Source organism: Phascolarctos cinereus, unplaced genomic scaffold (assembly GCF_003287225.1).
Source record: "Phascolarctos cinereus isolate Bilbo 61053 unplaced genomic scaffold, phaCin_HiC Scaffold_4;HRSCAF=312, whole genome shotgun sequence".
NCBI lineage: Eukaryota > Metazoa > Chordata > Mammalia > Diprotodontia > Phascolarctidae > Phascolarctos > Phascolarctos cinereus.
Genome location: NW_027555847.1, coordinates 135,783,023 through 135,797,326, shown reverse-complemented (window position 1 = coordinate 135,797,326; position 14,304 = coordinate 135,783,023). Strand labels below are relative to the sequence as shown.

The following is a 14,304-nucleotide window of genomic DNA, read 5'->3' as shown; positions in this document are numbered from 1 at the left end:
AGATTAAATTAAAATAGGAAGCTTACAGATAACAAAAAACTTTCCAACTCGTTGACTTTAAGGATTGCACTTAAATCTTAAGAAAGTTTTGTGTTGTTTTTTAAAAAACTATCCTCACTTAGAATTACATGTAGAATTGCCTGGAAAAAAGGGTAAGGAGCTAGATATGTCTCTAGATGCCTCTTATCCTTAAAAGGTTTTTTATTTGTAAAGCACTTAGCACAATGGCAGGTGCATAGTAGGCACTTAATAAATGCTTTTTCTCTTCCTTTACTTTCCACATAAAAATGTCTTCTACATGCTGCCTTTGCTAAAGGACATGGAAGCAATGAACCACTAACTTAGTCAGCTTTAAATTATCTACACTAATAGTAAGGAACACAGATACAGAGTAATTTTAAAATAGTAAAACATTCCAAAAGATATGTATATTTGACTCTAAAAAGCATCATATGTTGGTATGATAGCAGATTTACATTCTTAATTATGCTTCTCCTAAGCAGATAGTAAAAAGAATCTGCAGGTACACATCAGCACACTGGCACAATGCAGAGAGCTGGAAAATCTGCATTCAAGTCTTGCCTCTGGCTGTGTGACCCAGGACAAGTTACTTGATTTCTCAGTGCTCGATGCAACTCTCTAAGGCAATAAATTGCAAAAATTATAAATCGCAATACCAATCTGCATTGGTAAAAGTAGTTTCCTCACCCAGGACCTCTCTATACCAATGAAACCATAACACCAGTCCTTAATCTGTTCCCAATCATACAGTGGGGTTTCAAAGTAAAGGGACATCCACCAAGGATGAACAAATGAATTACTCAACAAGCACTTATTAAGTGCCCGGCATTGTGCTGGGTGCTGAGGATATAAAGACAAAATGAAATGGGGCATGCACTGAAGAAGTTTACTTACATTCTATTAGTAAAAAAAAAATTGTACAAACATATTCAAAATAAACATGCAAGGTGAGTTGTGGAGTGGGAGAAAAGCATTAGCAACCAGAAGGATCAGAAGAGATTTCCCATAGAAGTAGCATTTGAGCAAAATTTTGAAGGAAACAAGGGATGACAAGGGGCAAAGATGAGTGGGGTATGGGATCAGCCACTCTAAAGTGCAGAGACAGGAGATGGAGGAGCATATCACACATGAGAAATCACAAGAAGGCAAGTCTGGGTTTTTGTACTCAATACCTCATTGTACCCCAAACCTACCCTTCTGCATTCGACAGCCATTCTTACTTTCTCTTCTGTATTAGCAGCTTTACATGAGTTTGTTTTTTTTCTTACCCTGAGATGAGAGAATTAAACTCAAGATTCTATGGAACACTAAATTTCTAAATTATTTTTCATTTCGATTATAGATTTCATTGAAATCTACAAGTGAAATGTGTATTTTCAATATATTGAGAATAATCTACATGAACTTAAGTGTTTTAATGCAGAGATTAAGTTCTTTTTTATTTAAACGGTGTGTGTGTGTGTAGATATTATTTATACAAGGTTACAATCCTCCTGATAAAATTGAAATAAATTTGCTCATTTGTAATTGCAACCAAGAAATATTCAACTACTGCTTTAACTATTTTCACACAGAATAATGTTCTCATTCACTGAGTCTTGGTCTTGGTTGTCCTCTTTGAGCATGCCTACCTCAAAATCTGTCAAGAATTCTCCAAATTAATTTATCTTAAATTATTTTCATGTTTTAAATGTATGCCATATTATAGGGGAGATGGGGAGAGAGGTTAAGACATCAAACAATGAGGTGTCAAAATTCCAAAAAGATTAGGAATCAGTGCTTTGTTATGATTAAATATTTTGTGGTCTACTTTGACCACATCGAATGGTATTTCAAAGGATACACAGCTTTTCATCGTCCTGAAATGTGAAGTAAAGTTTTACAAAGAAAGGGTGATCCAGGCGGGACATTACATCTCTTTCTCTGGTTACATATGGTACCTTGTTTTCTTTTATGATATGCCGTTTCTCTAGGATTTTAACTTAAACAAAAACCAAAAAAAATGAATTACTAAGACTGGTAACATAAAAATTTAAATACCCAATTTATTAATGCATTCCATATGTTAGTAATTAAAATTTGCACATTTTTAATAGCCTATAAAAAACCAAGTATTTATAGTGCTTTGCAATCAGTATAGAATACTTAAAGTTGACTTTTTTAATGCAACAATGTTTTTCTATTTATACACTGTATATTAAACTTGCATGCATTATTACTTACTAGCATATTCTCTTGAAGTTGCCAATTCTCGGGCCAAGACAACCTGTTTTTGGAAAAGGGAAAAGGAAGGTGGGAAGGGAGGAGAAGAGAAAGCACACAACAAAGAACCAGATTAGGTTAAACATAAAGAAAGCCTTAAACTGTTTCTGTGTATATAGGTACTATACACTGAGTTCAAAACTGGACAAGATAATGTGAATAAATATGAATAAATATGCATATTCGTACAGATAAGGCTCATAATCAATCTGCTATCAATAATATGTATGCAATTCATAACAGGTCTAATGAACAAATACAATAAAACTTGAATTCATCAGAATCCTCATTTAAACAAACCTTTTAGGCTCTATTATATTTTTAGAAGAAAAATGCAAATTATAACCAAATGAGTCAATACCAGAGACTCATTTAAAAAACAAAGAGTATATTTGTACTAATGTCAGTAAGAGCTGGTAAATCTCAATAAATTTTTAAGAGTGTTCCCATAAAGTAAATCGAACATATTCTAAAATGTAGTCAAAATGTAAACTTGAAAGATTGACCTTTTTTGTAATAAATTCTTGATTTCATCTTGTTCTGATGTGCTTGGTCTCTCATAAAAATATTGAAAAAATATGGCCCAGTCCCACAAGGCCTGCACATACTGAAAAAAAAAAGCAACTGACTGAGCTTTTATCATATTTTCTATTTTATAATCTTAGTTTCCTTGAGACAAAAAGGACCTCAGAAATTATTAATCCACTCTGTTCACTTTACAGATAAGCAAAATGAAGCCTGGAAAAGGGAGGTAACTTGCCCCAAGGTTCCACAGAAAGTTAAATGCAAGAATGTGAACTAGAACTGAGCCACAGACCTAGACTCTAACTATAGACTAAACGTAACATGTTGTGACTCCCAGACTAGTGCTTTTTCTACTATGCCCTAGAGATCCAGCAGGTAGGAACCCAGAGCCTAAAGCTTTGTTTTGCCTATCACACCCCCTGGCTCTGCTACATAACAATCAGCAGTGAAAGACAGTGCTCTGTCATTGGAAACAAGTTGAACATGGCAGTAAGGACTAGATCAAAACTTCATGTGCCACACACAGTTGTGGACCTTGGACAAGTTGCTTAACCTATGTAGGCCTCAATTTTTATACCAATTAAAAAACAGAATTGGACAAGACTATTTCTAACGTCTCTCCCCGTACTAACATCTACGAAATTACCAATTTACTGATAAAAGATGGCTTAAGCATGGCACTACAAAATATAGTAGCAGCCCTTTCCTACCCAAAAGCCATATTTTTGGCCATTAATTTCAGAAATCATCTATGAATACCAACGTTGAGGGCTGCCCATGAACTGGAGATATGAGCATTTAGGGAAGCACTACCACTTCCATTTTCAGCAAAGTTAATCCATAATGTACACACATAATAACAGCCTGAGAAGTCTAGAAATAGTGAAAGCAAAGAAATCCTGACCTGGGCATCCAAGAGACTCTATTTTCTCACTTGAGAATTGTCAAATGGACCAAAAAAGTAACCACTTTTTTGGGATTCTGCTAACAAAGGCTGAACTGAGGCACAGTGCGGGGGAAGCACAACAGACTAGGAGTCTAAAAACCTGACCTCGTTGCCCTGATCCCTAAAGTTACCAACACTGCAACTTCACTGTTGTTACAGAGAAATGTGAGAAAGCTCCATGCATTTCTCCAACAACTCCTGCTTTTCACTTCAAGTTATACTGCTCTCAGAAGTAAAACTCTCTTTCATGTGATTGGACTACTCTACTTGTACTACAAACCCATTTTCTTTCACAAAACACAGCTTCTTCACAGAGATAAGCAAGGCAAGACTGTATTCAAGTACTAAAATCTAATAAGCAGAAACATCCAGGGAAATACCTCATTATCTATTTTACTGAAACAAGAGTACCCAAGGACAAGAAATGTTACCAAATAACTGGCAGAGAGATTAAACTGACTCTAAGATTCAACCTAAGGATCAGAAGAACCTCCTTGTGTCACAGCTAATAAAACCAACATGACATCATTTGTTTGACAAAAGCTCATGAAACTAATTAACTACTTGGAGAAATTCAAGTCATGGTTCATCTGGTACTTTTATAAAATAAATTTTAAAATATAATTTTTATAATTTGAAAATGGAAAACAAGCAGTATAAACATAGAGAAGGCTGATCTCAGCCACCTTCATAACAAAGGAAATATATCTCATGGGATGGATATTTACCTAGAACAATTGCCTATTCTTCACTCTCATCATTATTAAATATAACAACATGAAAGTAGTATCCTCATCTATAAAGTAAGTGGGTTATGAGAGATTCTCAAAGAACCCTTCCAAATCTAACATTCTATGACTCCACCTATGAACCTATAAATTACCATTAAAGCAGAATCTTCCAGCTTAAAGCTCCAAAGCAACACCCCACAAAAGAAAATATTAATTAAAATAATTACTATACATATACTTACTGTTGAGAAAGATCCTTCACCAAGGATTTTTCCAAACTTGAAGTCTTCTGGCCGTTTCTTTCGAGGCTGTGGTAGCTGCTGTCCTGAATGTTGTGGTAAGGAATTGGAATTAGACCTTGGCTCGGCTGCAGTGCCATCCATGGTAGACCCCTGTCTACTACTACAGGGAACGATGACAGGGGGAGTGCTGGAATCTGTATGGTTTCTCACCATTGATGGGGTTGGACAGGAACATAATACCACACTAGTTTGTATGGGAATAGCATCATACTAGAATGAAAGAAGGATAAGGGCAATTAGTTTACACTTAGCCAATTTTATTACCTATATTTTCTTATTTTATCCCCAGAAATAGAAATATCAAGGCAAACAATATCATTGCAAGTAAACAAAAGACTATGTGGTATGACGGATATTCAGAGTCAGAGAATCTGGGTCAGATTCATAGCTATAGCTAATTTTTCTTCTTCTGACTTTAAGTAACAAAGAGACTAAGCAGGGATGCAGGTTTGATTTCCAGAAGGGACAGCTAAGTTTGTACAGAGAACAATTGCTCCTTAGAAACTGATTTTCCTTCTAATCCAGGCCAGTCATTTCACAAATTAGTATCATAAAATAAAACAGATGGTAGGCAGGCTAAGGGGTTAATGCCACTGGAGCTTAAAAGCCAACTTGGACCTTTTTCAGTCATTAGATTTGCATCTCAGTGTATCAGTTGAACAACATGATAGTGGGCTTTCATGACTTGAATGAAGAATGACACTGGCCAAGGCAGTATTATGAAGGGTATATGCCTAAGCTCTTTACAACACAAAATAAAATTCAAAAATGTTTATACAACAATGGGATCAAATTATTCTTGATGCTCCTTACATCTGTGAATATGGCACTGCACCTGTGCAAGAAGCTTCAGGTCACTTTGAGTTTTATAAGACAACAACCACAAAAGCATGTTCAAGTTAAAAAGTGCAATATAAAAACATGGAATTATTCTAAGGGTGGTGGACTCAGAGTTAAGAAACCTAAATACTACTTTAAGCTCTGCTATTAACTACTATGTGAACAAGTCACTTCATCTAGAGCCAAAAGTAGGGCAAGACAGGCTGCTACCTATACCACAAAAAGTAGCACACAGGAGAAAGTGATGAAAGCAAAGGTGGGATACTATTTGATAATTTTTGTGAATATACTTATTATCAAAGCCAGGGAAATCTGCTTTTCATTACATATACATATTTACTTTGTGCAGCTGCCTATGGTACGATAAAGTATCTAATGGAAGTAAACACTGGTACACAGCTTTCAAATACTTTCCTGGGTCTGCTTACTCATCAGTATAATTAAAATGTTACACAGTGCCTTAAGTTCACACAACACATTTTGTAAACACAAAAGACAATATAAATCAGTTATTCTTATCATCAGCAGTACATGGATATGTTGACCGAACTGGGAAGCATATTTGTGAAGCATCTTTTCTATATAAAATATTTAAAGTAACTTGTAACATTCTATGATTTTGAGTTACAAGGAGGACTATGTCAAGAGTATATTATGAATGCCCCAGCATAAAGCAAATCCCTACTATCAGAAAAAACAACTCTAAAGTACAAATATACATCCTGATGATACCAGGACAGTAATGGCACATGAAGGATATTTTATTGTTTTTAATGAAAAATATAAGCTACTCAATCATCATTACTGTTACAGAAAAGTACAACATGGAAGGAAGGATAAGGAGACCTGGGTTCATTTCTGCCACTTAACAGTTATATGACCCTAGACAAGTCACTAATTTCTCTGATGTTGAGTTTCCTTTCCTATAAAATAGAGATAATGCCTTCCTCACCTACGATCCTAGTACCCAGTGTAACCGTAACAAATAAAATTTTAGCCACCTCACTAATATATGTGGAAGCATATTTTTTATAAAAAGCTATACAAATATAAAGCATTTACCTCAGTGCCATTCATAGGAGGTTAGTGTTAAACAGAGACTGATACATCTTTACCTCTGAATAAATATTATGTGCTACTAGCAACAGAACTATGGAAAATGCACTACATTTCTTAAAAACAAAATCTAATCTGGCCCGAGACAACTGTCATGCTATCTCATCTAATACTACCTAAGACAGATGTTGATGAGATAACAAGTAAATAAGTTGGCTAATGAGCAGTATAAAAATTGATGAAGATGTCTAACCAGAAGCTAGGCTCTAAAACCTAACAAAACACAATTGCCTATGGAAATACAGGCATAGCTCAAAGAAATCAACTTGGCTTACTTAGATCACAAATAGCACTTTGTGTTTATCTTTATGTATTTACATTACATTTGATATTTAAATTACTTGTGCATATACCATAATTTCCCCAGCAGATAACCTATAAAATCTTTGAGGGCAGGTTGTCAAATTTATTTTTATGTGTCCCAATAACGAACATAGGACCTTACACATAGTAGTTGCTTAATACATTAGAACTTAGAATTAGAAAAATTAAGGTAAATGACAGTCTTGGATCACTCTCGAAAAATAAGAAAACTGTTAACAATATTTTCATCCAATTCTGCCACTCTCATCTAGATGTGCACACACAAAAACACACATGAACTCCACACAAAAATCATTTCTTAAAATTCATTTTACTGAGATTTTCTTGGCAGAGTGTAACACTATATAATTTTCACCTTGAAGACTAAGCATGATGCTAATCTTAAAAAATAATGCCATAAAACAAAGTGCTGTACCCTTGCACACACTGGTGATATAAAAACACAGAATTGTAGTTATTATGGAGGAGGGAATAACTATTTGTTATGCCACTGTTCTAGACAGTAGATGGACAAAACCAAAGTTAAATATGACATTTAATATGAAGAAATGCCATATTTCATTAACCTCAAAATTCTTAAGAGAGTTTCAGAATCCTAGAAAAAGTAAAAATAATGTAATACGATCAACAGTAAACAGAAAAGGCAAAAATGTTCTAAGTCACTTGGGTCTTTCCTCTAATTAATGGCTGGGGGAGAGGGAAAAGGAAAGGAGAAAAAGTTATCATCTACATTAACAAACAAGTCGGAAAAAAAATCTTTGCAGTTCGATTCCCTGCCAAAAGTCTCATTTTCAAGATATATTTTAAAACTGTTTCAAATTTATAATAATAATAATAGCCATTTCCCAACTGATAAATGGTCAAAAAACATTAGCAAACAATTTTCAAAAAAGGAAATTCAAACTATCAATAGCATTATGAAAAACTGCTCCAAATAACTAAAAGAGAAATGAACATTAAAGCAACTCTTAAGTTCTATCTCATCAGACTGGCAAAGCTGACAAATAAGGAAAATGACAAATGCTGAAGAGACTGTGGGAAAAGAGACACAATGGTGCATTGCTGATGGAGCTGTAAATTTGATACAATCACTTTGGAAAATAATTTGAAACTATGACAAAAAAGTGACTAAACTATATACAGACTGTGACCCTTCAATAGCACTACTAGGTCTATACTCTAAATTGAGGAAAGAAAAAAGGAAAAGGACTCATATGTACAAAAATATTTGTAACAGCTCTTCATGTGGTGGCAAAGAATGGGAAACAAAGGGTGCCCATCAATTAGGGAATAAACTTATAGTACATAAATGTAATAGAATACTATCATATCATAAGAATTGACTAAAGGGCCAGTTACAGAGAAAATAGAGATGACTTATGAACTGATGCAAAGTGATATAAGCAGAACAAGGAAAACAATTTACATAAAAGCAACATTGCAAAGATAGATAACTTTCATGTAAATCAATTTTTTTTTTTGGTGAGGCAATTGGGGTTAAGTGACTTGCCCAGAGTCACACAGCTGGTGAGTGTTATGTGTCTCAGGTCAGATCTGAACTCAGGTCCTCCTGACTCCAGGGCTAGTGTTCTATCTATTGTGCCATCTAGCTGCCCCTCATAGACAACTTTTAAAGATTTATGAACTCTGATCAAAGTAATGACCAAACATGATGCCAAAGTACTGAAGGAAAAAAGTGCTACCCACTTCCAGACAGAGAAGTGCTGGCCTCTATACAGAATGAGATGTACATTTTGGACAAGAATAATATGGGAATTTGCTTTGGTACACTATGCACATATGTAACTACGCACATGTGTATTTTCTTCCTTCTCCAAGAAGGGGAGAGGAAGAAAGGTGAAAGGAAAAGAAAAATGCTTATTAACTGAATTTTGAAAAGTAATTAAGGGGGGAAAAGTACTGCCAGTCAAATCTCTATTGTTCCTATGAATGAATTTCACTGACGACTAGGAAAAAATACTAATTACCTTCAGAGGGAAGCAGCAGGGCTTTTAAACATCCAACTTAAAAATATATGGCCAACCAAAAGACTATAAAATTGTGCATATTCTTTGATCCAGCAATACCAGTACTAGATCTGTAGCTCAAACAGATCAAAGAAAAAAGAAAAAGATGTATTTGTACAAAAATATTTATAGCAGCTCTTTTTGTGGTGGCAACAAACTGGAAACTGAAGGGACGGCCTTCAACTGGGGAATGGCTAAACAAGTTGTGGCACAGGATTGTGATGGAATACTACTGCGCCGAAAGAAATAAGCAAGATGGTTTCAGAAAAACCTGGGAAGACTTATATAAACTGATACAGAGTGAAGTGAACAGAACCAGAACACTGTACACAGTAACAGCAACATTGTAACGATGATCAACTGTGAAAGACTTGGCTACTCTGATCAATACAATGATCCAAGAAAATTCCAAAGGACTCATAATGAAAAACACTATCCACTTTCAGGCAGAGAATTGATGAACTCAGAGTAGAAATTAAAGTATAATTTTTTTCACTTTTTTTCTTTGCAACATAGCTAACATGAAAATGTTTTGCATGATTTCACATGTATAACTGATACCACATTGTTGCCTTCTCAGAGGGTGGGGGAAGGACTGGACGGAAAGAATTTGGAATTCAGAGAAAAAAAAAACTTTAACACTTAAAAACAAATAATAATTTCCAGGGATGCATTATGTACATGGCTAACGTTTCAGTAAAACAATATGAACAAAATATCAAAACGCAAAAAAAAAATTTTAAATACTAAAACATACTTTCTTAACACCTTTAGGGCTTACCAGGTTACTCAAAACAAAAACCTGAATAAAAAGCTATTTTAAAAGATGACAATATTGTTTCCAAATGGCAGTCAGTCACTGGAATTTCACCAACTCTAAGGTTATACCCAATAATCTGGACATTATTTAGGTAAAAAATTTTCTTATTAGGCAACTTTTAAGTTCTGTAAGGCTTAAAAACACACAAAGAAACATAGTTCTGGTCCCTCTAAAGAGCACCATAAAGTCTTTTTTATTTTGACGCAAGATAATTATAAAGAACACATGAAGTCAATTCTCCTTTATACACATACAAATGTATGTATATACAAGAAAACCATCTTGGTAGCTCCACAATTTTGAAATGATAAAAAGAAATGCAATTCTACTCTAAAAGGAATCATTCTCAAACAAAGGCAGTTTAATTATTTTATTTAATATTGCAAAAGATCTACAATTTTATCCCCCTTTGTCAAAATGGATCAGAACTTCATCAGATTTCACTAGACTGTTCCATGAATGCTATCCCTAAAAAAATTAATCATCTAGCAAATCAGTCTTCTGAAGAGCATGGCCTCCACATAGTTAACTATCAGAAAATTCTGATGACAGGGGATACGAGGTGTCTGTGGGTAGTCCTGCACTCAAAGTCTTCTCAACTTTGTAGAGGATCTAAAACAACTTGCCTTCAACTCCACCAGAGTAGAACTAGAGTAGAGGCATCTTATTATTGCAGATATGTATAAAATGTTAGGCAGTTTACACAGTATTTTACATATCTCAGCTGATGATAACCTGATATATCAAGTATTTCCAGTATCCCATTTGAAAGATGATGAAACAAAGGTTCAGAGATGTTACATGATTTACCCACTAAGAGTTATCTTTCATAGAAACAACCAAGAACTTTCCTGGTTTCTTGGGTGGAAAAAAGGGTGCAAAAATTTCAAGAAGAAAAGGATGATCACAGGCTCAAAAGCCATCAGAAAGAAAGAAGACTTTTTAAAAAGGTAATGGTAATGAAGGGTACACTAGTAACCTTTGAGGGTCTGGTTTTCTAGAATTGGTGGGAAAGCAAACCAAACTGCAGAGGATTAAGGAAAGATTAAGGAATGGGTGATGAGGAAATGGAGGCAACAACTATAGACTACTCATTCTAGAAGACTAGCAGTAAAAAAAAAAATTCACTAAGAGAATAGTAAGAAAGGGTAACAGAATCAAGAAAAAATTTCATCAATAAAGAAACAACCTGTGCATATAGGAAAGTGATTTATAGGCAACAAGGTGGTCTTGAAGTTGGGAAAAACTGGATTTGAATACTGACTCTTGAGTTTCTATTTCCTCACATTTAAAATGGGGGTAATATTACTTATACCATTTCACAGGGTTCTTATGAAGAAAGCACTTCGCAAACCCTAGGACACTATACAAATATTAGTTGTTATTGGAATAAGACACTGGAAAGGAAACACGATTTTGAAAGGAATGAAGGAACATAACTTTTAAGAACTTTAAATCCCAAAGTCTCCCGATAATCTTCCTTTTAGCAAAACCCCAAAAAGCTCTTTCATCCTGATCTTTCTATTACTTTCAAAAACAGTAGACAGCCAATAGCCACAAAAAGACTAACACCAAGGTTTCAAAAATATCATCCTATTTGAATAATCCATTTCAATGATAAAATTTATCAGGTCCTTTAGTAAAGAAATAAACAGATACCATTTTATTTTATAATATTATTTTAATAACTATAAGGGAGACAATAGAATCATGTAACTTTTTAATTCAATAAACATTTATTAAGCACTTACTATGTGCTGGTCACGGGGCTAAGTGCTGAGGATACAAAAAGAGGCAAAAGACAGTCCTGGCCCTCAAGAAGCTTACAATCTAATGGGGTAAATGACATGCAAACAAATATATACAAAGCAAGCTATATAAAGAGGAAATAATTAAATTACATTATAATTACACTTCATTTACTATATTATTAACATTTATATTTATATATTAATGTTATTATATAATTAAAAGAGGAAAGGAACAGGAAATGAGAATGGGTTGGGGAAGGTTTCCTGTAGGAGACAGGATTTTAGTTGGGACTTAAAGGACACCAGGGAGGTCAGTAGCTGGAGCAGAGGAGGGAGAGCATCCCAGGAATGAGGGACAGCCAGAGAGAATGCCCAGAAGGGAGAGATGAAGTGTCTTGTTCATGAACAGCCAGAAGGCCCATGTCTCTGGATCAAAGAGTATGTGTTGGACAGTAAGGTGTAAGAAGACTGGAAAAGTAGGAGGAGGCTAGGTTATGAAGGCCTTTGAAAGCCAAACAAAGCATTTTGTATTTGCTCCTGGAGGTAAAAGAAGCCACTGGAGTTTATTGAATAAGAGTCACATGGTCAGACCTGCACTTTAGGTAAATCACTTTAGAGGTCAAATGGAGACTGGATTAGAATGAGGAGAGACCTGAGGCAGGCTGACACACCAGCAGGCTATTGCAATGGTCCAGGTGTGAAGTGACAAGGGCCTGCAACAGAGCGGTGGCAGAGTCAGAAGAGAGAAAAGGGGCATATTCCAGGGATATTTCAAAGGTGAAATAGGCAGGCCTTGGCAATAAGCCATTTGACAACAGAGAAAGTAAGGAATTCAGTGTGACTTCTAGGTTCTGAGCTTGAGGAATGGAAGGATGGCATTGCCTTCTCCAGTGATAGGGAAGTAGAGGGGAGGAGAGAGAGATAATGTTAGATGGAAAGATAATGAGTTCTGTTTTGGACATGACATCCAATTCAAGATGTCTGAAAGGCAGTTGCAGAAGCAAAACTGAAGGTCAGCTGACAGACTGGGGCAGGAAAGGTACATTTGAGAATCATCAGCATAAAAATGGTAATTAAATAGATGGGAGCCAATGAGATTACCAAGTGAAGTAGTATAGAGGAAGAAGAGAAGAGGAGCCAGGACAGAGCCCTGAGGGACACCTAAGGTTAGAGGGTGTGATCCAGCAAAGGAGACAGAGATGGTATAACAGATGCTGGGAGTGACTGTAAACTAAGAAATCCATATTGTGCAAGCTCCTCAATTTTACAGAGGTCTAGATGACCTCTAGTTCCATCTAGCTCTAATATTCTACTTGGAGTATAATTAATGGTGCTAAAAGGAGTCTAAAATTCTCAAAGATTCCTTAGAAGCAAAAAAGGCATGAATCACAGAATTATGGATCTAGAAAGAATCAAAACCTCTCTCAGATTCAGCTTATCTATAAAATGGAAATAACATACTACCCACTTCAAAAGACTGTAAGAAAAATGCTTTGTAAACTACATAGGATTACACACACACACATGTTATTACCAAGTAACCCCATTTTTTAAATAAAGAAACTGAGGTTCAAAGAAGTTAAGCAATTTACCCCAAGAACTCAAGTCCAAGGTGTGTTTTTTCTACTATATTAAGTCATCAGTGGAGTATTACTAAGTACAAAGAAACACTTGATCTGTACAATATTTCTCTAAGTAAGAACAGCTATCGTACATCTGTGGGATAGTATCCATATTCCACATATAGGAAAAATATTTTTAAAAATTCATTTATAGGGCATCTTACTCCCCCTCAAAAAGCCTGACTTTTAAAAACTTTTCTCTTTGAATAGATAAATATAATTGGTAGTAGTCACTGTCCTTGTCATCATCATCATCATCACCATCATCACCATCATTGTAGTCATAGCTGCTAACATTTATGTAGCATTTTGAGGTTTGCAATGCACTATGCAAATATCCCATTTCATTCTCACTATAACTCTGGGAGGTATTATTATCTCCATTTTTTAGTTCAGGAAACAGAGGTTAAATGATTTGCCCAAGGTCATACAGCTAATGAGGGTCTGAAGCCACATTTGAACTCAGGTCAGGGCCTGACTCCAGGCCCAACACTCAATCATGGCACCACCCAGATGCCCTTGATATTTCTAAGTCAGATGCTTTTAAAAAAAAATTAACTTTTATTTTATCATGAGTTTAAATTATTGAATATTTTATGTTCCCTACTTAAAGAAAATAATAATCTATCATTCTAAGTATATTTTTAAATATCACTCCGATAAATAATAACCATAAGAAACAATTCTCTTCAAAGCATGAAAAAGCTCAAATCATTTTAGATTATTATTTCCAACAGGAAAGTTTTAAGAATTTCACAATAATATTTTCAAGAGGATTTTTCAGAATGCATCATTAACTGAATCACATCAATAACCTTCTAAGGCATGATACCATGATCTGGGAAATAAATGGTGATTACCAGGTTTTCAAAACCAGGATTAACTACCCCCAAAGTGGTTCCCACCAAGCACAAAGCAGTGGCTCAAGTTTAACAACAACCAATCTTCTTTATATATTAGTTAAGCTAATGAAGAACTAGGAGCAAAGACCAGACTTAGAAACTAGATGAATCATCC

General features: G+C 35.0%; 1 protein-coding gene across 8 annotated transcripts in view; it reads right to left on the bottom strand.

Moving 5' to 3' along the window:
- The window catches only part of PDPK1 (3-phosphoinositide dependent protein kinase 1), a 127,443-nt gene that overhangs the window by 56,241 nt on the left and 56,898 nt on the right, over positions 1-14,304 (bottom strand). For all 8 annotated transcript variants that reach the window (XM_021006760.2, XM_021006761.2, XM_078152625.1 and 5 more), the window contains 3 exons: positions 4,728-4,997; positions 2,245-2,287; positions 1,865-2,002 (listed from right to left, as the gene is read on the bottom strand). In XM_021006760.2, coding sequence (XP_020862419.1) covers positions 1,865-2,002; positions 2,245-2,287; positions 4,728-4,997 — 451 coding nt within the window. The remainder of the gene's footprint in view (positions 1-1,864; positions 2,003-2,244; positions 2,288-4,727; positions 4,998-14,304) is intronic.